General features: G+C 35.6%; 2 protein-coding genes across 11 annotated transcripts in view; one reads left to right on the top strand and one right to left on the bottom strand.

Moving 5' to 3' along the window:
• PREPL (prolyl endopeptidase like) overlaps positions 1-20,944 on the bottom strand; it is a 34,715-nt gene extending 13,771 nt beyond the window's left edge. The window contains exons 1-8 of one of the 4 annotated variants that reach the window (XM_006211442.4): positions 20,776-20,944; positions 18,944-19,484; positions 14,035-14,157; positions 12,588-12,654; positions 11,827-12,033; positions 10,325-10,460; positions 5,213-5,429; positions 4,405-4,590 (exon numbers count right to left, since the gene is read on the bottom strand). In XM_006211442.4, the coding sequence (XP_006211504.1) occupies positions 4,405-4,590; positions 5,213-5,429; positions 10,325-10,460; positions 11,827-12,033; positions 12,588-12,654; positions 14,035-14,157; positions 18,944-19,162 (1,155 nt within the window). In that variant the 5' untranslated portion in view covers positions 19,163-19,484; positions 20,776-20,944. Of the gene's footprint in view, positions 1-4,404; positions 4,591-5,212; positions 5,430-10,324; positions 10,461-11,826; positions 12,034-12,587; positions 12,655-14,034; positions 14,158-18,943; positions 19,485-20,037; positions 20,090-20,775 lie in introns of all 4 variants that reach the window. The other 3 variants (XM_015245457.3, XM_072937785.1, XM_015245458.3) reach the window with 3 other exon arrangements.
• Positions 20,945-21,349: 405 nt separating this feature from the next.
• The window catches only part of CAMKMT (calmodulin-lysine N-methyltransferase), a 429,706-nt gene continuing 425,487 nt past the window's right edge, over positions 21,350-25,568 (top strand). For 6 of the 7 annotated variants that reach the window (XR_012059060.1, XR_012059061.1, XM_072937783.1 and 3 more), the window contains exon 1: positions 21,356-21,544. Coding sequence is in view for 5 of the 7 variants with exons in the window: in XM_072937783.1 (XP_072793884.1) it covers positions 21,407-21,544 (138 nt within the window). In the remaining 2 variants the exon portion in view is untranslated. Of the gene's footprint in view, positions 21,545-25,568 lie in introns of all 7 variants that reach the window. The other variant, XM_006211441.4, reaches the window with a different exon arrangement.

Genomic DNA, 25,568 nt, shown 5'->3' with positions numbered 1-25,568 from the left:
AAACAGTTATTTTTCATTCTTTACCTAGACAGTAAGTATTCACTAAATTTCTGGGTCTGCTCCAAACAAGATGATTTGGACATCAAGTTTTGTTTTTTTTTTAACTCCATTATCACTTAATGCCTCATTTAAGGATTACTTTAGCACAATAAAAACATTTCAAGTAAAAAATGAAAACTCAGTTATACTAATGACCAATAAAATAAACTAAGGAAAAATTACAGGAAAATGGTTTTTCATGATTCTGGATCTACAAGAAATCTCCTTTAATAAGTCTATTTTGGGGTATATAAACTTGGGCAATGAAACAGCAAAAGATTAAGAATAATAGCAAATCAAATAGTAACTCCAGAACCAAGAGACATCTCTTAAGATCTCTGTTCTCATAGAACATGAAATCTCTCACATGTGTTTTTAATAATTTACCCAGCAGCCCTAACTCTACTGCCCCGACAGCCACAGTGATGACAGTTATTATTCCAGGGCTACAAACTGGCTCAGCAGCACTAAAGCATTTACAATTTGTTTTTAACTTACCTCCCAGGCTAACCATTGTGCAGAACAAAACCTTTCCTGCACATCCACTCTGAGAGACTCACAGCTATTATGATTAAGATTCTTAACTTTAAGAAAAAAAGGAAAGAAATCAAAATTTATTCTCTAAAAGCAGCAGGGTCCAGCCTCAAGCCTTCACTAACATCCTTCTTACAACCTTTTAAAGAACTCTAGTAAGCAGGCTGACAGTATGTTAGAAATGGTACTGAGAGTCAGAACATTAAAAGAAAATTGCCTTTCTTTTCCTGAGTAATTGTAGAAAGAGCAAATTCCTTACAAAATCAGAGGTCTTGGCATAGCAACGTCACTGGTGGGCACTATTCAGAAAGGGTAGGTGGGGGATGTATGCATAAAGAGTGTATGTACCATTTAACCTGCAGAAACTACATACAGCCAAAGAGCTTATGTTCACATAGCAAATTTCTTGTAATTAATCCAAAGAATCCACTGCCCTGAAACACTAAGGACATACATTTGCAATGTCTCTCTAAAAGAGTTCCTTATTTACTCTCCTCAGATTGAGGATTATTTTCAAGGATAATTTGTTTATTTAAATACAAGCCATATTATATATACTAAGTGAAGTAAGTCAGAAAGAGAAAGACAAATACTGTATGATATCACTTATATGTGGAATCTAAAAAATACAATAAACTAGTGAATATAACAACAACAACGCAGACTCACAGGTATAGAGAATAAACTAGTGCTACCAGTCAGGAGAGGCTGGAGGGACAACATGGGACGCGGAGCAGGAGGTACAAAGTATTAAGTATAAGACGGACACAAGGATGTATTGTACAACATGGGGAATATAGCCAATATTCTGTAATAACTGTAAATGGAAGGTAACCTTTAAAAATTATATAAAATCAAAACAAAACAAAAAATATATATAAATAAATACAAGCCATAATTGGAAAGAAAAGTATAATGAAGAAAGTTGGGAAATCTGGTAGCATAAATGAAATGAGTAAACTGAGACCTTATTGAGAAAAAACGGAAAAAGCATTGCTACTAACCTTACAAGATGTTCAGTCTGAGGGCATAAGGCTCCTCAGCCCACAGGAGCACAACTTTTTCTCTCCCTTAAAACAGTTTCCATGTGACTCATGCAGTAAGCTTAGTTTCTGACTAAATGGTTCCAATAAATCAGAAAGTCTTTTGGATGTATTTCTTAAACTAATGGGAGTGAGGTTAAAGTTTTAATTAAAAAAAAAACTGATCCAAAGCTATGGACTTTTTAAAGTTTTTCCTGCTGATACAGAACTAGGTATTAACTAACTCAAAGATACCTTAAGCTACCTTTCCTATTGAGATAAGCCTACAGTATCATTTATATATATTAATGGACAGCACCTGAGCAAAATTATAAATTGGCCAGGTAATAGGCAGCTATTTCTTAGATATTTGAAACAGGTTTAGCTCAAGCATTATTGGCCTAGTCATGTAGACTCCTCTAAATGAACTGATGCTATTAGCATAAAACAACATAGTTCCCAATTTGCTTAAATATCATAACCAATTAAAATGTCATTAACTTCTTTTCACGAAGAAAAAAAAACATGACTAGGAAATACTGATGACATGATGACCAAGGATAGGAGGCAAGTATATTAAGGGATTTACATTTTTACTGCTGAGTTTGAGTTTACAAAGTTCTTTTAGTCAGTCAAGTGCTCCCTGGGCAGAGATGTTACATACAGAAATACTTTAAAATCCACTCACAGTATGGCTTAATGATTTTGTCCTCTGTATATGGCATTGTCTGTGCGTATTAATCAGTGTTACCCAGTTCATAGAAAGGCTCTGATGTATAAAATTCTCTATAAGTAGCACCTGGTCTATAATGTAGTATCTGATTATTCTGTGATGATGACTCAGAACATCATACTTGGAACATCGTAACAGCCACTACAGGTTGGAAAAGGTCAAATAAAGAAATAGAGGAGTAAATGAAAATATGATTTTGTTCTAATGAAACTTAAAACCATGGAAACTGAGGTTTATCATTAAAATACACAATACTTACAAAAATATAAAAGGTCATATTTACTTAGAAGTTAAATCTTACAGCAAACTCATGACATTCCTAATTTTGACAGAATTTTATTATAATAAATGCATTGCTAAAAATTAAATATTTTCTCCCAGCCCTATTCTTATTATAGACTGCAATAAAAATAGATGCTCTGCCAGTTTCTGGATTGAGATGCCTGAATTTGGCATCAATTAGCAAGTGAAACGACACACTTTGAGTCTAGTAGATGAAGGCAAGAAGAAAACTGCTAGAGTTAAAATCATCATTTTTGTTTTAGGACACCTAAACAGCCTTCTAATGCACCAGACATTGTATTTCAAAATTTGATTTCATGAAGCAGAAGGAAAAATTTGGTTGTTTCATTTAGGCCTTCATTATTTCTTACTTACACCACTGTAATAACGTCAAAACTAATCTCCTCGTCCCTTACTTCCTAGTGCTTTGATGTACTCTACCATGGCTGCCAGATAACCTTGTGAAGTATAGCTTGACTCCTCAAATTATTCCCCTGCCCCCAAACTTCAAATGTTCTGCTCTTCATAATTTATGCATAAATTCATCACCCTGACAGTTAAAACATATCAAATCATAGCTTCATCCTCTAGAAATTTATTCTGCTTCCATAAAAATGAATTATTAACAGTTTCCTGAATATTTTCTGAACTTTTCCAGTTTAGGGCTTCACTTGATGAAGTTTCTCATACTATTCCCCTCCCTACACATCAAAATCCTATCTATCCTCTTTGGTTTATCTCAAATTCTACTCCCCCCAAAGCTTTCCTGTGCCCTCTTCCTTTCCTTTGGGCCCCAAAGCACATTTTATGTTTTTGATACCACTATTTAAACCCACCTTATACCTATTCTTTGTGTATTAGTCTAATCTCATGATAAACTATTCTCCTTAACGCCAGATATTTTGTCCTGCTATCTTTTCATTCCAGAGTGTTCAATACAGAACTCTGAACAAAGAAATTCAGTGAACATTCAGTGATTTACTGGAACTGCATTTTAACAAAAATTGTGATAATACTGCAGTTAGGGAGGTATATGTGGTCTATGTTTGCTGGTTAATTGTCTCCATAACTCTTAATACATCAAGTGAAACAGAGGCCTCTCTTTTTCCCTCCAGTGCCTGTTATCTTAACTCACTCGTTAATGCTGCTTTAAAACTGGGCAATAATGTTACCATTCACCAATTTTAGCAAGTTCACTTCTGGAGGCAGATTATCTTTCCTGGCAGCCACCAGCAATATCAGTGAGTCAGCCTGCTGGGGAGATGTGCCAACCTTACAGCTGTGCTGTGGTGAACTCTGCTACCTCATTGTTGAAAGAACTAAAGTTCACCCACTTCCTGCAGGTGAGAAAACTGGCAGAGATGATGCAGGCACAAGATGCAGCGGCAGAAACACAGCGGCATGACTACTATCCCTAAAGAAGGTGTGGGACGAGAACAGGAGGCAGTACTTAGACACTAGCTGCCAAGTGGGCCTGAGTTATTACTACATCTGAAGTTGTAGAGATCTGTGATATATAGTTATGTAGAGAGAGGAATATAATAGCACTTAACTTGACTTCTGAAGTTCATGCTATAAGACAGTATTTTTAACTAAAAGTGCATTAAAAGCAAGGTCCCCTAAGTAATTCTAAAATAAACCTACTAAACCTGATTAAGACCCAATATGCTAAATTCCATTTGAATTTATTTCCTTTAAAGAAAAAGGACACTGTGATTATTCAAAATTTGGTGTTCTGTTAATAAATTGCATGTATTGTGATTAACAGTATTATCTTTTGGAAATTAAGCATACCTTTAGAGACCGAACTGAATCATCAGCCAGACCAATCACATTAACATAAAGCAGATTGCTGTGCTTTAGGAATAGAACACAGTGATCCTTAAACATGTCCAGGTCGACAACTTTGGTATTTCTCTTCATTGTGAAAAATAAATCCCAATTCATAATAGCAGGGGTATCAGCTGCTGTTCTCATTAGCTGTATGGAACAAAATAGAAGACATCTAGGTACCAAAACACGATGACTACCACATCCTGAGAGAAAACCACTGGAAACCAGACCATACTAGCCTTCAGTTTTATGAAGAGCTGAAGGAACTAACTCTGCACCAGGACTGAAGTGTGAATATTACTGTATGAATAAGCCCAGGCTAGCCTGTGGGGTGGGTATGGCCCAGTGCTTAGCTGACAGTCAACCAGTGGACATCTGAGTGAGAGTGCTGACAGCCAGATGACTGTGGAACCATCAGTGAGCCTAACCAAGACCTGCAGAAGCACTAACTGCCTAACTGAGCTTAATCCTGACTCACAAAATTATGAGTTTATAAAAGTTTGTTAAGCCACTAAGTTTGGCTTTGATAACTGATACATACACAATAGACTATGCTTTCATTTACTAACCTTTTTAGGTACAATTAAAATATGAACAGGAATTAGCTCTAAGGGAAGAGAAATGGGATTGTTCATGCATAGGAAGGTAGCATCAATTTTTACACTTTACTCAACGCCTACAAAAACAATTAACTCTTAGAGTAAGTTGTTGATGTTAGTGTGACACTTCTTAATAGCCTAAGTGGGGACAAGGAGAATACAGAATTTACCTTGAATTCTGTAGGCTCGCCAACATTAGTGAGAATGTATAATTCATCATCTCTATGTTCTACGTAGTAAAGGACCCCGTGTATTCGCTTCTGGATAAGTACTGGTGGGTCCCAAGGGCTCAGGCCGTCTATCAACCACACCTCAGAAGTGGTCTTGTTCATAATATTCATGGTGAGAAAACGACTGTCTTTTGTAAGATAAAGGAAAACAAAATAGCTACACAGAGGAAGGGGGGGAGGGGAGGGAGAAAGAGAGATGAAAATCCAATGAATTTCAATTGCAAGCTCTTTGTTAATGATAGTATCTCACTGTTCAGTATACATGTTAATTTGTAATGCAGACAAAATAAAAACAACTCCTTAGTGAATACTGCTTACAAAAACTGGCTATTATTTTTCTCATTTCCTCCCCAAAGGCATTCAAAACAATTTTTTCGCTAACATTTTATAATGAATATTTTTCAAACATACAGAAAAGTTAAAAGAAATGTAAGGTAAATACCCATATACCCACCACCGAGATTCAATCACTGACATTTTGCTACATTTTATCATATATCTATACGTGCATCAATACTTCTTTTTTTGCAAAGTAATACATTTATTATCTATGACTGGCAGATATAGTGCTGATTTATTCTCTCCATATTTTAAAAGAATTTCAAAGTAACAAATTTTATATACCATACAATTCAGGGTACAGTTGGACTCAGGGGACCAATATATTTTTTAAAAAATGCTTTTCAATGTAAGTTACTGACAACATCTGACTCTCAATTAACCACATTAATAGATTATAGGGCTTTTTGCTGAGAAGAGGAAATAAACTTCCTAGAGGAGATACATAATTATAGGGAAGAAAAGGGACACAGTTTCATTTTTCCTCTCTGTATGTTAGATATCCTGTTTTCCTACTCTTAGTTTTTACAACAAAACAACAGTTAGGAAGAAAACCCCTCACAATCGCACTAACCTAAAACATATTGAAAATTAACTATTTTAATTTTTCTGTTTTTCCTTCTAAGGCTTATTTGTATTTTATATATGTCTTTAAATAGATAAAATATAGATGCAATTTTGGATTCTGCATTTCTTACTTCACATAATACCATCATCTCCCTGCGCATTAGTTACACAGTCTTTATAATCATTACTTTTTCATGGCTACCTAATATTCTATCAAGTTGAATTATCATAATTCTTAAAAATTTAGATTATGTTTCATTGTAATAAATAGAAAAGGAAACATATCATGAAGATAGTTTCCCTAACTTTTATAATTACTTCTTTAGGATAAATTTAGTAATAGAAATACTATTTTAATGATTAAGAGTATTTTTACAACTCTAGATAAATATAATAAAATATTCCAAGAGCATAATACTAAGTCATATTGATACACCAGATGCCTTTAAATGTTATGTCTACAAGTTTCTTTCTTACAAAAGAAATTCATGCTGAAAATACTGAAAAATATAAAGGATGATAACCCTAAATTCCACCATCCAGAGATAAGCATGGTTAATGCTTTGGTAAATTCCTCCTATCTTACCATGGATTACATACCATGACTGTCAATTTTATTTCTTCTGTAACACGTCAGTGTCTATTTTAAACTTGGTGATGTAGTTTCAATTACTGATCTATAACCATCTCTTTATAAATTAAAGACATTAACTTTTCCTTTTATTGAAACTACTTTCCCCATTTTGTCACATGGATTTTAATTTATTTGCTTACAATACTTTCTGACATAAGAGTTTTGATATTTTAGGTAATCAAGAATACTGGCATTAACCTTTGTAATTTCTTCTATTGATTTTATGCTCTGGAAATATTTCAACCAATTGAGTGAAATGCTTATATTTTCACCTAGGTTTTAGGTTTTTTTTTTTTTTTTTGATGTTTTTATTATTTTACCAACAGATCCTTTAAATCTTTTAGTAATATATGCTGATATATGAAGTTGATGAAAATTACTTTTGTCCAAATATTCAGAATTTCTCACATTAAAATATATACCCATTCACTTTCCACTAGTTTATAATACCTCTTTTATAAGTTTTTATACATCATAGGGTCTGTTTTAGAGTTATTTATTCAGGTCTCTTTTATTTGTCTGTCAATTTGTATTATTTTAACTGTTTTAACATATCATTGTATGGCAAGTCCCCTTCCCTACTCTGCTCTTTATTTCAACACTTCCTTTGCTATTTTTATCTACTTATTTATGTGTGATGATGACACAGGTAATCAAAAGATAAATTAATCAATTATTTGAACTGCAGATATGTCGTTACAGGGAAGTAAGAACACAAGCAGCTCTATAAGTAACAGTTTTATTAGAAAGAGAAGACAGGTCATGGTAACTACCAAGCAAAAACCTACAGTAGATACACAAAAGATAAAGAGAAGGGAATCAAACTACATCACTATGGAAAATCATCAATTCACTAAGGAAAACAGTAAGAAAGGAACATGGGAACTACAAAACAGCTAGAACACACAAATAAGATGACATTAGTAAGTCTTTACCTATTAAAAATTACTCTAAATGTAAATGAATTAAATTCTTCAATCAAAAGGCATGAAGTGGCTGAATGGATAAAAAAAGAGCCAACTATATGCTGCTTATAATAAGACATTCATTTCAACTTCACAGACACACATAGGCTCAAAATGAAGGGATGAAAATAGACATTTCATGCAAGTGGAACCAAAAGGGAGCAAGGGTAGCTGTTCTTGTAACTGACAAAATAGATCTTAGCTCAAAAGCTGTAATAAGAGAAAGGCCACTATATAATGATAAAGGTGTCAATTCATCAAGAGAATATAACAATCACAAATATACATGCACTCAACATCAGAACACCAAAATATGTTATGCAAGTATTAATAGATCTGAAGGGAAAATAGAAAACATAACAATCATAGGGGACTTTAATATCCCACTTTCAACAACAGATAGATCATCCAGACAGAAAATCAGTGAGGAAACCTTGGACTTCAACTATACTATAGTACAAATGGACCTAATGGACATATACAGAACACTCTATCCAACAGCAGCAAAAAAACCAAAAACCAAAAAAAAAACCCCCAAAACCCCCAAAAACATTCTTCTTAAGTGCACATGGAACATTCTCTAGGACAGATCATATGTTAGGTCACAAATTAAGTCTTAAAAGGAAGAAAACTGGAAAATTCACAAATACATGGAAATTACACAAAATATTCCGAAACAAAGAAAGGGTCAAAGAAAAAGTCAAAAGGGAAATGAAAAAAAAAAATCTTGAAATAAATGAAAATGGAAATACAACATACCAAAACCTATGGGATGCAGCAAAAGAGAGAAGTTTATAGCAATAAACGCCTACATTAAGAAAAAAGAAAAGTCTCAAATAAATAATCAAACTTTACACCATAAGGGACTAGAAAAAGATAGAAGTTATAAAGTCATTTGGCAAAACTTACTTGTGAGAACAGAAAACCAAAACCTGGAGATCAAAATCAACACAGTAAAAAGCAGCTCGGTTTTAGAAGTTCTACAAAGACCTTTATTCCATTTTCTGTTCAGGTATGCTACTTCGGGTATGATTGACCCTTGAACAACATGAGTTTGAACTGTAGGGTCCACTTACACACAGATTTTTCTCAATAAATACAAACCACAGTACTACACCATCTGTGGTTGGTTGAAGAGTGAATACAGAGGTCCAACTGTAAAGTTATATGTGGGGTCACTACACAGGGGTCAGTGCCCTTAACTAACTCCTAGTTGTTCAAGGATCAACTCTATTCAGAATCCACAAACTAGTTTATGCTGTAGATCAGATGCCAAATTAGGTTTAAGCATACTTAATTATGGTTAATTCTTTATGGGGCAGAAAAAGCATGCTACAAGCCAAACTTACCAAGAATCTTAACTGTATGTATGATAACTCACTTAACCTTAGAACTTAGGACAGTAACCAAGATATGGCAACCAAGTACCTTATTTAAGGGTATAGCTCCCTAGGTTAATTTTGAGTTTTATTCACAAGATGGAAAATGATTCATAATCATAAGTCATTGATATAGTATAATAAATTATTAGCTTAAACTGTCATCTTCAAAAGATATTCTTGACAAATGAGACATGTAATGGTGGAATCATATGAATAACTAGTTCTAGTAATTTCTCATTAAAACAGTCATCAGAAAAAAAGCAATGACAGCATTACTGGACCAAGACTGTTGTTCTATGGACTGGAATAATACAATTTCTCCAGACCTTAAGTTTTTTATATAAACCAAGGGTTGTACCAGATTTTCTTTAAGGTCCTTGTCAGCTCTGAGAATTCATTAAGTTATGGGTTAATTTTCTTGTTCTGGCTATCAATTTAACTGTAATAGATTTGGTGTTAAAGCTCATTTTTTTTCCCTTTCAAAATCTGTTCAGACATTGTCCAAAGTATATAGTTAATTGATGTACGTGGACAGTACCCTGGTATTAAGACATAATTTGTTTCTCATACATCATTTGGAAAAGTGTATCTGGGTAAGAGTTCAGGGATTTTGCCAGATAAATTTACTACCATTTCCTCCCAAGCCTGGTTAAGTGGTAGTATTAGGCATGAGCCCTGGAGTAAAAAGAATTAGCTTTGAGGAGGAATTCCCAAAGTACTGGGGAAAGTAAAACTTAAAGACCAACATATTTTCATAGCTCAAAGCAAAGCAATTTAAAATTCAGATAATCTATACAAGTGGAAGAGTGAATTCTGGGTAACTGACACCATGGTTATTCCAGGTATGACTTACAAGAGAGTCTTAACAGCTGAATGGCAACCCTATTAAATGTTTAATTAACAACTCCTCTCATGTGTCATAGTCCAGAAAGAATGTTAGTAATTCAGCATTTGTAGTCTAATGATATTTTTGTGTTCACTCTGAAGTTTGAATATAACTAGACTCCAATTTTGAATGTAAACAACTTATAAAAGAATGATTATGCTCATCTTAGCCTTATAACTGATTCCAGTCGAAATCATGTTTTAGGTCCTACCAAGAGCAGCACTTTAGATAACTACAGAAATCTAAGAAGAAAAAGAGTTAATTGCATTGTTCCAGTACCTTGGGTCTTTTTCTGTGTAAAAACGTTCATTACGTTTGTTATCACCAAAAGTGGCTCGATATACATCATGACAGCGAAGATTCCTCTGGAAGGTGTAGAATAAAACATCTTCATCTTCTTCATCCTTTACCCATTCTGAAAGAAAATAATTAGGGAATTATACATAGCTAACTCCTTACGGAAAAAAACACAACAAAACAGAGGCAGAGTACATTCTAATTTTGAGTGCCAAATAGAAGACGGATGCAAGTTTATCCTTGGAAATCTAAATCTAACATAGGATTGATTTTATCTAACCCTGTTATTTATAAGAGAGATATTTCCAAAGAAATATCTACTACTTTATCAGTTCTAAGTTTTCAAGTGGTTATCCGTCTCAGGGTACTCAAGTTTCCAAATAAGAGCTGAATATTTAACATTTAGGAAAAGACTTCAGTAAAGTCACATTTGCTTTCAGGAGCTAAATTATGTTTAAATCTACAACCTCTAACTTTAAGTCTGAGGAAATACTGGGTCACTTTCCCTCATGCCTAAATGTTTTCTGTTTTCAAGCCACAGGATATCTCAAATTACCAAATATACTTTAATGCTGGTGTTTTCTTGCCAGCATCTTACCAGAAGTTGTCAACGGAAATTTTCACCAATTACGTCATGACTGCCACCTGGCTGACAAGGACTATAAGACATCATTGTATAATATGCATCCTGATTTTAGAGAGGTTAAAATGTACAAGAGGTATGTCTTAAGAATCATTAAGACAGGGTGTAATTTCAATTCATTGCAAAAGCCTTCAGTTATTAAACAGTGGGGAAATTTATGGCAGAAAATGAAAAGAGGGGATAAAGTATAAACGTATGTGTCACTCAATGGTAAATGATAAAATTTAAAGTTGGTTCTACTGGTAAAAATATCACAACTTTTATTTATTTATTTATTTTTTTTAGGTTTATTTATTTTTAGAGGAGGAACCTGGGATTGAACTCAGGACCTGGTGCATGCTAAGCACGTGCTCTGCCACTTGAGCTATACCCTCCCCTCATCACGACTTTTATTGATGAATAAGTTAGTTCAATATGTTCCAGAGTTCCTTGGTAGTGACCTTGAGCAATCTGCTGTAATGGCTCGACAACATGATGTGAAATTTAAAAAATCATACCTAAGCTTAAGGCTGAATAAAATTTTGAGATACAGCTTATATGCAAAACTATATTCTAAATAATAAGTTAGCAAGGAATTACTGATGTATTTTAACATACACTGTACAGCCTGGGCTTGATTATAATACTTCAAAAAATATGAACATGAATTTGGATATACAACTAAAGAAGGGAAAGTCTCCTGAATAAGAGGTAGAGGAAGGCATGGAGTCCACAGGGATAAACAGACAGGCATTCATCCTCTCATTCACTCACACGGGCAAGTAAAAATGTTTCAAAGGTGTGGACAATTCTCTTACTGTTGCCTTTTCTATACAGAAGACTATTTTGGTTGGTGGCTTACCAAAACTGGACACATTTGGGAAAGAAGCTTCCACTGAAGGCTGATCACTGAGCTTCACAACTATACAGGTAGATGCTTCAGAATCTTCAGTCCTTATCTTGGCAGCTACATATTTTTCATCAGGAGCAACTCTGATACAGTCAATGAAGGGCTGGTCTAATTTAAGTTCCTCCATATTGAACAAAACTTCATAATTATCATTGTCTGCTGCATAAAGAAAAGGATAAAAGAGATAATTCCAAAAGATACACTTTAAAAAATTTTAAATTGTATTTCAATGTTTCAAATTAGCATTCCCCTTCTGTAAGATGTCATATTCTGTCTTTTTTTAGCATTGACAGCAGCTTAATGTGTTACAGAAACCAGCATTGGTAATTTAATATTATTCTATGCTATTCAATATTATTCTATGCATCAACCTACGTGATGGTACTTGATACAGTTATAGTCTAGTACTTCTAAACCATATAGAACCTAAAAAAGCAACAGAATGTAAGTGACACTGAATAATCTATGTAGTGCCTAGCACAGAATCTGGGATTTGGTAGATGCTCAAAAAATGCTGGTTTCCAACCCCATTCTCTCTGCCAAAGCTTTTGAGTGTAGCTGTTAGTTATATCTTAAGCAAACCCAGATATTTAAAATTAGTCATAAAAAAAAATCAGAAATCTAAAACAAGTGTTTTCTATACCTTAGAAAAATAAATACTGAATTTCCTATGAAAAATTAGATGTTTCTTTAAAAGAAAAACTGTTGTGTACCTTCTTCATCTTTGGAACGAACCAAGCAGCAACCCTCTTGATAATAAACAAAACCACCATGTTTAATCTGACAATGAAAAGGAAAAATGGTTTATTTAATAAGTTATTCAATGATTTTACACAATAATCAATACATATATAAAAACTAAAAAAGTGCAGTACACTGTTTATATGTATTTATATGCAATATAATGTGTATGTGCAGTTGAACTGTAATAATTCTACATAATAAAACTAGAAAAAAAGTTATTTAATAACTTAAACATAATTTAATCAAGTATTTAATGGTCTGACTATTCACGATGAAGAAATGAGATCTTTCATAAAAAGCAGACCTGTTCAAGTTTATGAATGAACACATAAAAAATATAAAATGGATCACTTCTTACAACACTGTGATTAAGATATAGTTTTCTATGTTTACAAACACTGGAGGAATTTCTAATACATAAATGTAAGAGGCAACAAAGAAAATGCATAATGAAATCTATGTTAGTTCTTGCAACTATACAAATCACTTTATTTTGGGAACAGAACTTCTGACAATTAAGAGAGATCAAGCGGCATCTTTAAGATAATCCAAACTGATGCAGATGTGGAAACTGTGACTTAGACTAGTCTGAAAATCCAGTCAATAACTTTCTGGGATTCTTTCCTCTAACATGCTGTTGCTGCCAACTGTTCATGGTTTGCTTTGGTTTTACACAAAGCATCTTATCCTCTGTGAGGGAAACAGATACAGACAATTTGAGACTGAGAGACTACTACCAATATATAAATTGTGCTCTAGTCTAATACCTACATATTAAATGCAGTGGAATGATATGGTTTCAAGTAGCTTAAGACGCATTTATTACCTGCTAGTAGGTGGCATAATTTGACTCTGGAATTTCTGATTCTTAATCTATTGTTATTTCCATTCTATTGTGTATGCAATTTTCACTCATAGCTATAGTTCTGTTTTCCAATCTTATCCAAAAGTTTTCAACATGCATGCTCAGTCTGTTTTAATTGAATAGTTATGATTGTGGTGAACACAAAACGGTCAAGCAAATACTTGGTTTTCATGGTATTACACTATGTAAAGTGAATTTTCTTTTATTAAAAGAAGTGTAGATAGAGCAATCAAATACTTTTCAAATAATAAAGCATTATGACTTAGTTTCATTTGAATTTCTCCTTGGAATTATTTAAAAACAGAACTGGTTGTTTCCAAAAACCAGAATTAACATAATACGCTTGGAAATTCACCTTGGTTTTGATCTTTATAATTTATTTTATGGATCAGACTCAACTTATTCTTTGTTCTTGAAGTTTTTCAGCATAATTTAAACGCTAAAAGCAGTCTAATTCTGATGCAGGATTATGTTTATAAATCACAAGGTATTTCATTTTTATCCCAACTGGTAATATCAGATAAAAAAAGAGAAGACATGAGATATCTTACCTCTGCATTGATAATTTCGTATTCTTCTTGTGGCTGTGTTTCTAATTTTGTTCTCACTTTTTCAAACGCATCCATGTTTTCCGGAAGGGATTTTTTGTTTTCTTGTTTAATAGGCAGAAAATTCTGGAAAAAGTTTTAATGGTATGATCATGATATTTCAACTATGAAAAAAATCTTTGCTTTCTAAAGATAACTCTTATTTCCTTCTCATACAAGTACTACAATGTTAGGTCTATACCCATGAAATATTATGCATTTCACAGACTTCAAATGTTGTTTTATAAGCTCAATAAATTATTTCCTCTTTCTCATTTAAAAATGTAAACAAAGAAAATAAGGTGGAACTTGATGACTGTATTATTAATTTAATTAATTAAATTAAGATGCAGAAGTACTAAGAAGTGCTGGAGAGTGTTCCGAAATACTACGGGAAAGCAGTAAAGGCTATCCTATGTACATTTACATATTTAGTAGTCAACAGGTGTGAGAAGCAGGAAAAGTCTACTAGTTTTACAAAGTACTAAAATACCTCCTAAAAAGAGGGAAATGTCAAAGAGAGAGGAAGACATTATCATTAGTAATAAATGTTCACTTGTATCTTATTCACAGTGAGAGTTATGGTAAGAAGTATTTCCTACTTTACATCTTCATTAGCCATAATTTTCTTCTCCTGGGGAGACAAGGAATCCTCCAAACAAAACTGTTTATCAGATCAAAAGGTGAATTAATGATTTATAAAACAGAGCTCATTTTTAAGAAAAAAATAATATACTCATCTTAAAAAATGAAGAACAAAAATAATGAGATATATTTATTTTATATATTATTATTATATAATTATATATAACATATATAATTATATATTTATACATAATTACATAAATATATTTATATATAATTATATATTATATATATATTATATATATAATTATATATATATTATATATAATATAATAATGAGTAGAGATATAGGTGAAAGCCAAGTAAAGCATTCACTACCTTATTAGGAGTATCTAGAAGCCAAGAGCTTAGGTTGACCTCTGATGAGCATGTAAAAACCGTATGAATTATTAAAATTCGGGTAAGGTAAATAAGCTGTTGTCAAATTAAAAAAAAAAAGTTTCAATAGTTCAACACTCTACAGGCATGTCTTGCTTAAGGAAAAGAATTCTAGCCAATATTTTCAATGTCAGCTTTCTGCCAAAGATGACAACTGTACAGTGATTTGTGCCAGAGAGCACTAAGCATTTGGTAAGGACCCCCAACAGCTGACAACTATTTATTGCACAAGTGTGTCCATGATACTTTACGAACAGTGTAGGGAATCTAAGCTATAAATACTGTTTATATCAAAAAGAGTTTACAATCTAAAATTAAATACAACAAAAATAAAATAGAAAAATCACCGAAACAAAATGGAAATATAATTTCATAAAGTTTTGTAGATTTTTTGAGATGCTTTATGATTTGGATTAGATTAACATTAGCAACAATGGTTGTTACAGTAGTCTAAATCATTCAGTCTCTACTTCAATCATATAATTAATATGCTTGAGTCATTGTTTCAAATCCAAATACTAAAAGCCCATGTTTCCTTTTCTTTTTTTTTTTCCTACAAAATCTGGTGGTGATCTTTAAGAGCAGTGAGGCAAAATGTCTGTATCAATAATTTCCTACTATCATCCAAAGCACAAATCTTTAGAAGACCACTAGAAATTTAACTTGACAGTATAACACAGTGGTACAAGCTGACTTTTCATTTCCAGATCTATGCTTATCTGTTCTGTAATTCCCATTAGAACTTCTGAAGTAGAGTCGGGATAGCTAGGAAGAGAGTACCTCCTTCTACCACCTTGTAGCTCCTAACACACTGTAGGTCAGGAGCTGGGCTCTGCCACTTTTAAATACACGTTCTTACTGAGCGCCATGGCCAATGCAGGGCTAACGGCAATAGAGCTGGGCCCAGTACCTACCCTCGTGAACTTATTTTACATTATTGATTAACTTTCTTCTGTGTCAGATATCCAAATAAACTGAGCTTATCTGAGCTAAAACAACCTTGAAAGCAATAGGATTTTTAACTAACTTAACAAAATTGAAGTAGAATTCAAGAGTTTTGCACAATAATTCCTCAAAAGGAATTACTCTCAGGGAAACTGAGATTTTACAGAATATTCATAAGGTACTCCAAATTGCTTTTGGTTAAGTTCTTCCCCAGCAATAACCACTGGGTGTTTTAAGCTTTCATTTCAATGCCAGCTAGCATTACCATTAGGGTACGCAGGCAGATCTATCCATTTTAGCCAAGTATCTTAATACATTAATAGTCTAGAGAGTCCCAAATATATAGATGACAATATGTTGGTAAAGTAATAAGGTAGAAATATCAAATCATGAAATTTTAGCACTTGGAGGACTTTTAGAGACCACCAAGTTGAACCCCCCCATCCTTTTTCCCAGTCAGAAAGATTATAGAGTCCTGCCTGGGTCACAGACACACAAGTCATGGCCAGGTCACTTCCCTTCTGACATTTCTATTACATAGGGTGTGCTCTCTTATTCTTTAGTTAACTAATCTAAATACTTTAAGCAAATATATTTTAATTTGTCTACAAGACTAATTGCTTTTTCGACTTTGTTGTTCCCATAAGAGTGGACCAAGTCGGAACTGAGTGGATGCTTACTTAAATGTGCATTGTTGTCTACAAGTCTCTTCACAGCTCCCCCAGGTCCCAGTGACCACAAAGGACACAGACCACAGCCTTTAGATCACATCATTTCTCATAAAAGGAATGGTTGATACAGTGACATGTGAAAGCAGGACCATTTTATCAGGTGAAAGAATTATTAAAAGAGCTCCTTTTCTTGGAGTCATTGAGTCAGGTTAAAGTTTCTAGGTGACAGTAATCTATGAAAGAGAAAAGTTGCTTCAGGGACATATGGAGGAAAAAAATAGCCAACCTCCTGCACAGGGTATAAGCTAACCTCACAGCTGTCACTCTGATGGTAATTCTTGCCTACTATTTATAAACTAAGACAAGATAAAACTACAAGATGACAAAATGTCCTAAACACAAAGTAAAAAGATCTGAAGGTTTAAAATGTGTCCAACTGGTAAAATTTTAAAGTTTATCTTTCTAAAGTAGGACATGTGTGCAAATACACAAACAAACACAAAGGGTAATAATGAAATAAAAGGAAAATATTCTTTCTTTCTTTACTCACTCAGAAATCAAGTGCTAAAGTAAGATGCTAAGAACAGAAAAATAATTTGAAAGACTAAAACATAAAAAGTCTAGGACTAATAGATAAAAAGTTAAAAGCAAACAAGAAGAAAATCCCCCCAAAACCCTCACAACAATTAAGTATGAGCTAAGAAAAGAGCAAAAATTTAATTAAAAAAATCATAAGAACTGAGTAAAGTGAAGATTAAAAAATCATTTTTAGAGACAGCAGCTGCTCAAGTGTCTATCAACAGATGAAGGGATAGTCAAAATGTGGTATACACATATTATGGAATATTAGTCAGCCATAAAAAGAACAAAGTTCTGATACATGCTAACAGGGATAAACCTTGAAAACATATGCTAAGTGGAATAAGCCAAACACAAAAAGATAAATATTATATGATTCCATTTATATGAACTATCTAGAATAGGTAAATTCAGAGGGAGAAGGTGTAGCTCAAGTGGTAGAGCACATGCTTAGCATGCACAAGGACCTGGGTTCAATCCCCAGGGCCTCCTCTAAAAATAAATAAGCCTAATTACCTCCCCCACAAAAAAACAAAACAAAGCAAAATAAAATAAAATAATTTAGAATAGGTAGATTCAGAGACAAAGTAGATTAAAGGCTTCCAGGGGCTTAGGAAAGGCAGGAGTGGAGAGTGCGTGCTTAATGGGTATATTTTTTTCAGGTGATGACAGGGTTTTGGAAATAGCGGTGACAGCTGTAAAACATTGTGACTGTAATTAATGCTACTGAATCATACATTTAAAAATGGTTAAAATGGCAAATTTTGTTATATACATTTAACCACAATGAAAAATAAGGATGTCAAAACAGACTAAAAAAATTAATATGCAACTATTAAAACCAGAAATTAAAATATTAAAATATGCTAAAATATTGTAGGAGTATCAACCCCAAATGCAATTCAAGGAATCTAAGAAGTATAGCAAGTGTAAGATATGAGAGGTGTGAAAGAGGCACCAGCACAAACAGCTTAATCTCAAACAATTAGGATGAGCATATAATTTATCATCCTAACCAGGACACTTCTGAGAGGAAAGGAGGCACTATTAATAATTACATCAGGACAACAGGTGTAGACTGAGACTGTATGAGGCAATCCAGGATATGTGGTCATTCTATATATATGGGCAATAAGTCCTCAAAGTTGAGGTCATATCCACAGCTTGGGGTCTGGACAGAGTACAATGGTCTGAAAGTATATTCCTGAAGGACACAAGTGGTCCAAAATGCAAGTCTTTTTTTTTCTTTTTTACTAAAAAGTAACACAGTTACACAGTATTTTACTTAAGTTCACTAATTTGGGATTCATAAAACAATCAGCACATTATTGGATTTTATTAAGAGCTTTTATGATGGTCTAGGAATTTTAGAAAGCTGAATTATACTTTGAATTGCACTGTAGGCACAATAAGGAACTCCTAAGGTGAATCATTTTTTTAAATAAATCTACATTTTAATATATTACATTGGAACTCAAATATATGTATATATTCTTTTATACTTATATATGACTTTAGACAATTAAGCATGAACATTTAAAAAATCAAGCCAGAATTACTGACAAAATTAGTAACTGATTTCCTACCCATTCTTTATTTTTAAACTAAAATTAATCTTAATGGCCTACAAATAGGTTAACTTAAACAGTCCATACCTTACATGAGAAGCTCCGACTTGGGATGTTTCTTGCTAACTCTGATATCTTGGGTTTATTCTGCAGACACTTGGTTAGGTGATATTTTTTCAATTTTATTCTATTGTAATAACGATCAGCGAAGTTACAGTGTTTCAAGTGCTGTTTCTGCATGCATTTCCCAAGGTGAGGAATACTATACTTCAAAGCTTGGAGAAATAATTTGCTCTTCTGCTGCATGGTATCAAATTCCCTGGTTTATGTTCCCTTTGGGGCTGCCAGCACATGAATGATTTCATACGAATGATTATACAGTAGTGGGTTCTCAGAGTATCTAGGATCTGCAGTTCTTATCCCTTGCCTTTGGGGCCATGTACCCCTTGGGTTGTGAATAACTGCAGACAGCTGATAACTCAAGTTAAAAATATCAGAAAACTTGTGTAAGTTAACGTTTCATTCAAATCATACTTCATGGTGGATGTGACTTAAACGTCTCATTTGTAAAGTCAATCCTATCAGGCTCAAACTATGAAGCACTGATTCTGGTACACACAGGGGCAAACTAAAACAAAAACAAAAACAAACAAAAAACAGAAAACAACAAAAAAAAGAAAAATTTGCAAATAAGTACACATACTTAATGGAGGAATCTCAGGAACTGAAGGCTTTAAAAGGCAAAATGGCTTTGATTTTACATAATTCAGAACTTATCTTTGGTATGTATGGAGGATAAACTGGAAAAGCCTACTTAACAAAGGTAGAGGGGGAGGGATTATTGAGTATTTGCTACATGCCAGATGCTTTTATATACTTCATCTAACTGAAACTTCATAGGGACCTCAAAAAGAAGCTATTAGTGACACTGATTTTACAGGTGAGCAAACTGTGACTCAGGTAACTGTCCAAGTCCTGGACAGTTAGTAGGAGGGCAGTTAAGTCTATCTGGACATAACAATGACTGGACTTCAATGTTAAAAAAGTATTTAGCTCTTTAGTTAAAAAAACAACACTTCAGTAAGCACAAATGAAATGTGAGGCCATCTCTTGTTTCCTGTTGGGAAGCTGGGTCTTGTTAATGAATCAAGGTAAGGCTAGTAAGTAGTTAGGTCAGAGACCTGCGTTTAGGTCTTCACTCCTGCACTTATCACCTGTGCCTAGTTTCTTCATCTGCAAAACAGAGATAACGACATTTACTCTTTGGAGTAGTAGTTCTGAGAATAAAATGAGATAATTTATGTTAAGATCTTAATACAATCCGGCACGTAGTAACCACTCAATAAATGGTGGCTATTATTTTTAGGACAGGAAAAATCTGGTTACGTCGCACTGTTGAATATTATCATGGAAGTCTCCCATAAAATGTCCCTCAGTATCAAAGGCACAATACTGCGTCAGCTTTACCACAGCTCGGATCCGCTACGACGCCCCTGCCCCCCTTAATCTCTTTCTATGTCGCAGCAAAATAACGGGAGGGAGGGGATAGAGGATCAGAAGCCGACACCAACAAAAAGAAAAACAGATACATAAAATAAAATCCCTAAATCACTACATCCATGCCGGCAGCCTCAATCCACCCATCTTTCACTTGCAGGGAGAAAACAATATGCAAAGCTAGGGGTGGGGGTGGGGTGGACGAATGGCTGTTTCGGGAAGAAACTATTCCTTTTCCTTGTGCAACTCTCCACCGCAGAGATGAGGCGACCCGACTGCGAGAGGGAGTGGTACCATGTGCCATGAAGTGAAGGGACAGGGGTTAAAAAGCTAGGACCAAGGGACTGAGGGATGGTTGGGTGGGGGAAGGAAGGGGCGAAGGGAAGAGACACCCACTCCCAGCATAAGCCCCCCATACATACGCAAATTGAGATAATCTGGCTGTAGACACCGAAACAAATGAAGGCAGGCTGAAGAAGAAGAGGCTCTCAGGATTGAGAGCAGCTACCACCTCCGCCGCGTCCTGCCGAAGTGTGCGTTCTGCAGCTAGCAGCACCACAACCTACCCAGAGCCGCCGGGAGGTGGTTTGCAGCACGCCGTCTACGTAACCCCTATGTAGCACGAGCACTAAGCTGATTCCGCCATCTTTACTGCGGTAAAAAAATGGACATCTTATATATACTTCTCTCCTCCTGGGTTCTTTAGCCTTCAAAGATACAAGCCTTTTTGTTCTTTGATAGTCTTCAGAGCTTGAGGTGAGGAAGAGGAGAGGGGAACAAATGGGGCACCGTCCCACTAGGTCTGCCACTGTTCTCTCACGCTTTGGCTTGCCCTCAGTAAAGATGGCCACCATCAAAATGGTGCAGTGACGTGAGCCGCGCTACCCTGGTTGCCACGGAGACGCGATACCGGAAATGCGGAATTCGGGGAGGGCGCGCGCGTTTGGGCAGTGGGAGGGAGGCCTGGCGTCACAGGTCCTGACAGGAAAGAAGTAAGTCCTGGCAGGGGAGAGCTGTGGCGGCGGCAGCTTGGGTATAGGCGGTTTCAGCGGGATGGAGTCTCGAGTCCCGGACGCCGGGGCCAACCAGGCAGAGCGCGCCGGGGGCGAGGGTCCGGCTAGCAGCGGCGCCGCTCAGGGGCCCGCAGTCTCGGCGCCCTTGGGTGCTGCCCGGTGGAAGCTACTGCGGCAGGTAAGGGAGAAGCCACTCGACTCACCTTTGCCTCTGGCCACTCCCCTCGCAGGTACGGAGCGAGCGGACAAGCAGCTACTCTCCCCTTGGCAGCTCCCGGAGTGCCCTCGCAGTTTTGCCAGGAGCCAGCTAAGAAGCGCCGCCTTACTTCACCTAAGCGTCCCACCAAAAGGGAGGAATCTGGTGGCGTTGGGCGGGGAGGAGGCAGCCAAGGCTAGGAAACTCAGATCGAAGTAGAAGGTCCCTTTCTAGACATTAGTCTGCATCTGAGGGTCTTTTCTCCTTGCTCGCCAGTAGGATTGGTGGGTCCGCCGCTCACCACCCCATACTGCTCTGTTTTACTTTTCCCCCAGGTTTCTTCTTGCTTCTTAACTCCTTGCCTGATTCTAGTCCAAAGTCTGGCCCCTCTCTTGGTGATCAGCGTGGTTGACTGTTGTTGGGACTGTGACGTTGCACGTGTTGCTTCGGTTTCTTCCGTAGAGCGGAGAGTGAAGGCAGTTGCAAGAGCTGCCCCCCACCTTTTTCTTGTGTAAGTGAGTGACATGCTTATCTTGTAGTTAGAGGTGATCAGCGAGAATCTCGGTGTCTAAGGTGGACTAGTTTTGAGTGTATTGATTTGTTTAATGGTGGTTATCTTCTAGTACTTGAAAGTTTCTGCGGTTGCTGGTAACTTCAGTCGTGTGCAGGTTCGAAAAATTTCTGATTTGACATCGCTGACGCTCTTAAACTGTTTGAAGTGAAATCAGTTTATTGTTTATATCCCAGTGTTAAGGCTTCTGCCTCGGGATTCCTGCCGAAAACTATTCAATAGGAGACTTGGCATTTCCGACTTGTATTTCGAGGAGGCTTTCCCAGCCATTGCCACTTGAGATTGTGCGTTAAGTATTTTGGGGGTTGCTTTGTTTGCCATTGTTTCGGGTCATCTTTTCATGCAGTGGCCTTCGAGTGCTGTCATGACACAACTCAAAGATCATTTCTTTGCTGATGCATTGAAAGCCTTTGCAGAGCATTAATGATCTGGTTTTGCTATTAATGTTACAAATGGTATGATAGCATAATAAAATCCATGTTCTCATAGATCATTATCGTCGGAACTTTTTATAGTAAAGTAAACATCAGTTAAAGTTGAATTATCAAAATAGTAAATTAGGGCTTTAAAATGATCAAGCAAATCTTACTGTGATGACGTCAGTGATAACTTGATATAGTAAAAACTCTAGTTGACCACTACTTTTTTTCATTCTGTTTATTTATTTATTTAAAAAATCTTAATGGAGGTACTGGGGATTGAACCCAGGACCTCGTGCATGCTAAGCACCCGCTCTAGCACCGAGCTATACCCTTCCCCACTTATTTTCGTTCTAATTTGCTGCCTACATTACATTTGATCAGAGTCCATCTTTCTCACTAGAAGGTGTTCTCCGTGGGAAAAGTTGATGTTTTATTAATCTCCAGCCTCTGCACAGGACCTGGCTAGTGGATTTTTAGTAAATACGGTTATGTGTTATCGAAAGCCTGAGAGTAAGGACTGCTTTAAGTGGCCCACAGCACCTCATCCTCAGTGTATTGTATCAGTTAATTGTTGCTGAGTAACAAACAACTACACTATCACAATGGCATGTAGCAGTGAGCGTTTATTCTGTTTGTGGGCCACCTGGGAATTGACATAGGCTTTGATCAGCTAAGTAACTATTCTGCATGCTTGGTGCACTTGCCTCTCATCCTGGGACCTCTTGGCTGATGTTTTCATGGTGATAACAGAGGTATAAGAGAGAAAATCAAACCACCAAAACACATTTTAAGCCCCTGCTAACATCCTGTTAGCCAAATTAAGATACTTGGCCAAGCCTAAAGTCAGGAGGAAGAGAAGTGTGTTTTTCCTTGAAGGGGACGGGGAGGAAATGAGTATTTTTCCATAATAATAGAATCTACCATGTATTTTAAACATTTGCAGGCTTTCAGTAAATGTGTTTCAAATGAACAGACAATTTGCATCTTGAATGTGTCCAGAATTAGAAAACTGTGAGAAATCTAAATCATGCTAGAGATGCAACTCTCTTTCTCTTATGGGACATTTTCATGACATCTGCTTATGTTTTCTTGTTTTCTTCCTCACAATTCTGTCTTTCCAGTAGGGCTCCAGTGCTATCTCGTGACCTTTCACCTTAACTGTTTAATATTTTCTGTTTTATAATTAACATTTTTGAGAGAAAACCTGGTGGATCTAGTTCATCATTTGATACAAGGTCACATGATAAATTGCTGACTTTTGTGTCTAGTGCCTACTTTTATCAGATGAGGTCTGGAAGTCTATGGATCAATATCAATATCAATATTGTTCTATTTTCCTCTTTGTTGGGTCTTGTTACCGGATGGCAAAAATAGCTATTGGCAACTTCATCATCCACCTAGCTAGTGATCCAGAAGAAGTAACTCTTTTCCCCAATACCGAAATCATTTCCTCCAAACAACTCTAATAGGCCAAGTTTGAACCAACTGCTGTGTCTAGGAGAATGGTGCACTTTGGCTAACCTGGGTCATCAGCCCACCCTGTGGCAGGGAAAATAACAACCCCATCATTATTACATAGCTTGAGGAAGGGGCATTTCCCAAGAGGAAGGGACACAGAGCAGATGAAAAAGTGGCAGTGACCGTTACACACTTACACACATCTCACAACCACCTGCAGAATGAATAATGGTACCTAGAGGTCTGAATACTTGGCTGAAGAATCTGATTAATGGAATATTTCAGGGTACAATTTAAATTAAAGCAGATTGCTACATAGTTGAGACAATCAGTGTGGAAAGAGGCAGTGTGATTTCTGAAATAGAATTTAATACAACTTGATTTTAGGCTCAGATCTGCCAGTAACTATTTGTATAATGGTGAGCAAACTGTTTGGACCTCAGTTTTTTCATTTATAAATGCCGGAGTGGCACTAGATTTCTTTAAGATCTCTTCCATCTCTGATTATTTTAAAGTGAAATTATTTTCCAGGGTTAGAAATCAGTTCATTTTTTTATTTTCCAATACTATTATTTTATGTTTCCCTAACAAAGAATTTGATATATTTTTAACATTTAAACATAGCTTACATACTGGATAAATATGCAAAAATGTGTGTGCAAGTGAGATCATCACAGTACCTTCATCAAAAAGCTGATTTTTGCAATATTAAAGAAAGCAATCTAAAACAGGATGTAAACAGTATGTATAGTATGAACTCTTTAAGAATTATTCATACCTATATGTATGTGTGTAGATGGATGTTTAACAGTGTGCTTTCCCTTAATGGTAGAATTTTGAGTTTTTACTCTTCTGTATTTAAACTTCTTTTACAGTGACCACGATTATCTTCAGAACATTTTTCATATCAGGGAATAGCAGAGAAATACAATTCTGGGTCTGCAGGCTCTGGTGAGAAATAGGCAAATCCAGAGAACAGAGAAGATGAGTATTCTTTTATTGAAGAAAGGAGGAAGTTGGTAGGGGCTCTTTTGACGGAAAGTTCATTGGAGGAGAGCCAGAGTTCAGGCATGTGGAAGTTTCTCATTGAGTTGTGGTTTCTCATTGGCTGGGTTGTTGTGGGGCAGGGAGAAAATCTTCCTTCTTCCTGCCGGGGTACATAAAGTAAACTGCCTTGAGTGATTCTCAGGTGAGAGCTCCCCCTTCAAGTCTACGGACTCCATTTGTGTGTGTGTGTGTGTGTGTGTGTATTTAATTGAAATATAGTCAGTTTACAATGCTATGTTAATTTCTGGTGTACAACATAATGTTTCAGTCATACATGAACAGACGTATATTCGTTTTTATATTCTTTTTCACCATAGGTTACTATAAGATGTCGAATATAATTCCTTGTGCTATATAGTATGAACTTGTTGTTTATCTGTTTTACGTATATTAGTTAGTATGTACTAATCTCAAACTCCCTATTTATCCTTTCCACCCCCTTCCCCCTCTGGTAACCATAAGTTTGTTTTCTATGTGAGCCTGTTTCTGTTTTGTAAATAAGTTCATT

This window comes from Vicugna pacos, chromosome 15 (genome assembly GCF_048564905.1).
Source record: "Vicugna pacos chromosome 15, VicPac4, whole genome shotgun sequence".
NCBI lineage: Eukaryota > Metazoa > Chordata > Mammalia > Artiodactyla > Camelidae > Vicugna > Vicugna pacos.
Note: the sequence above shows the minus strand (reverse complement) of the source record. Positions and strands in the feature narration are given on the sequence as shown.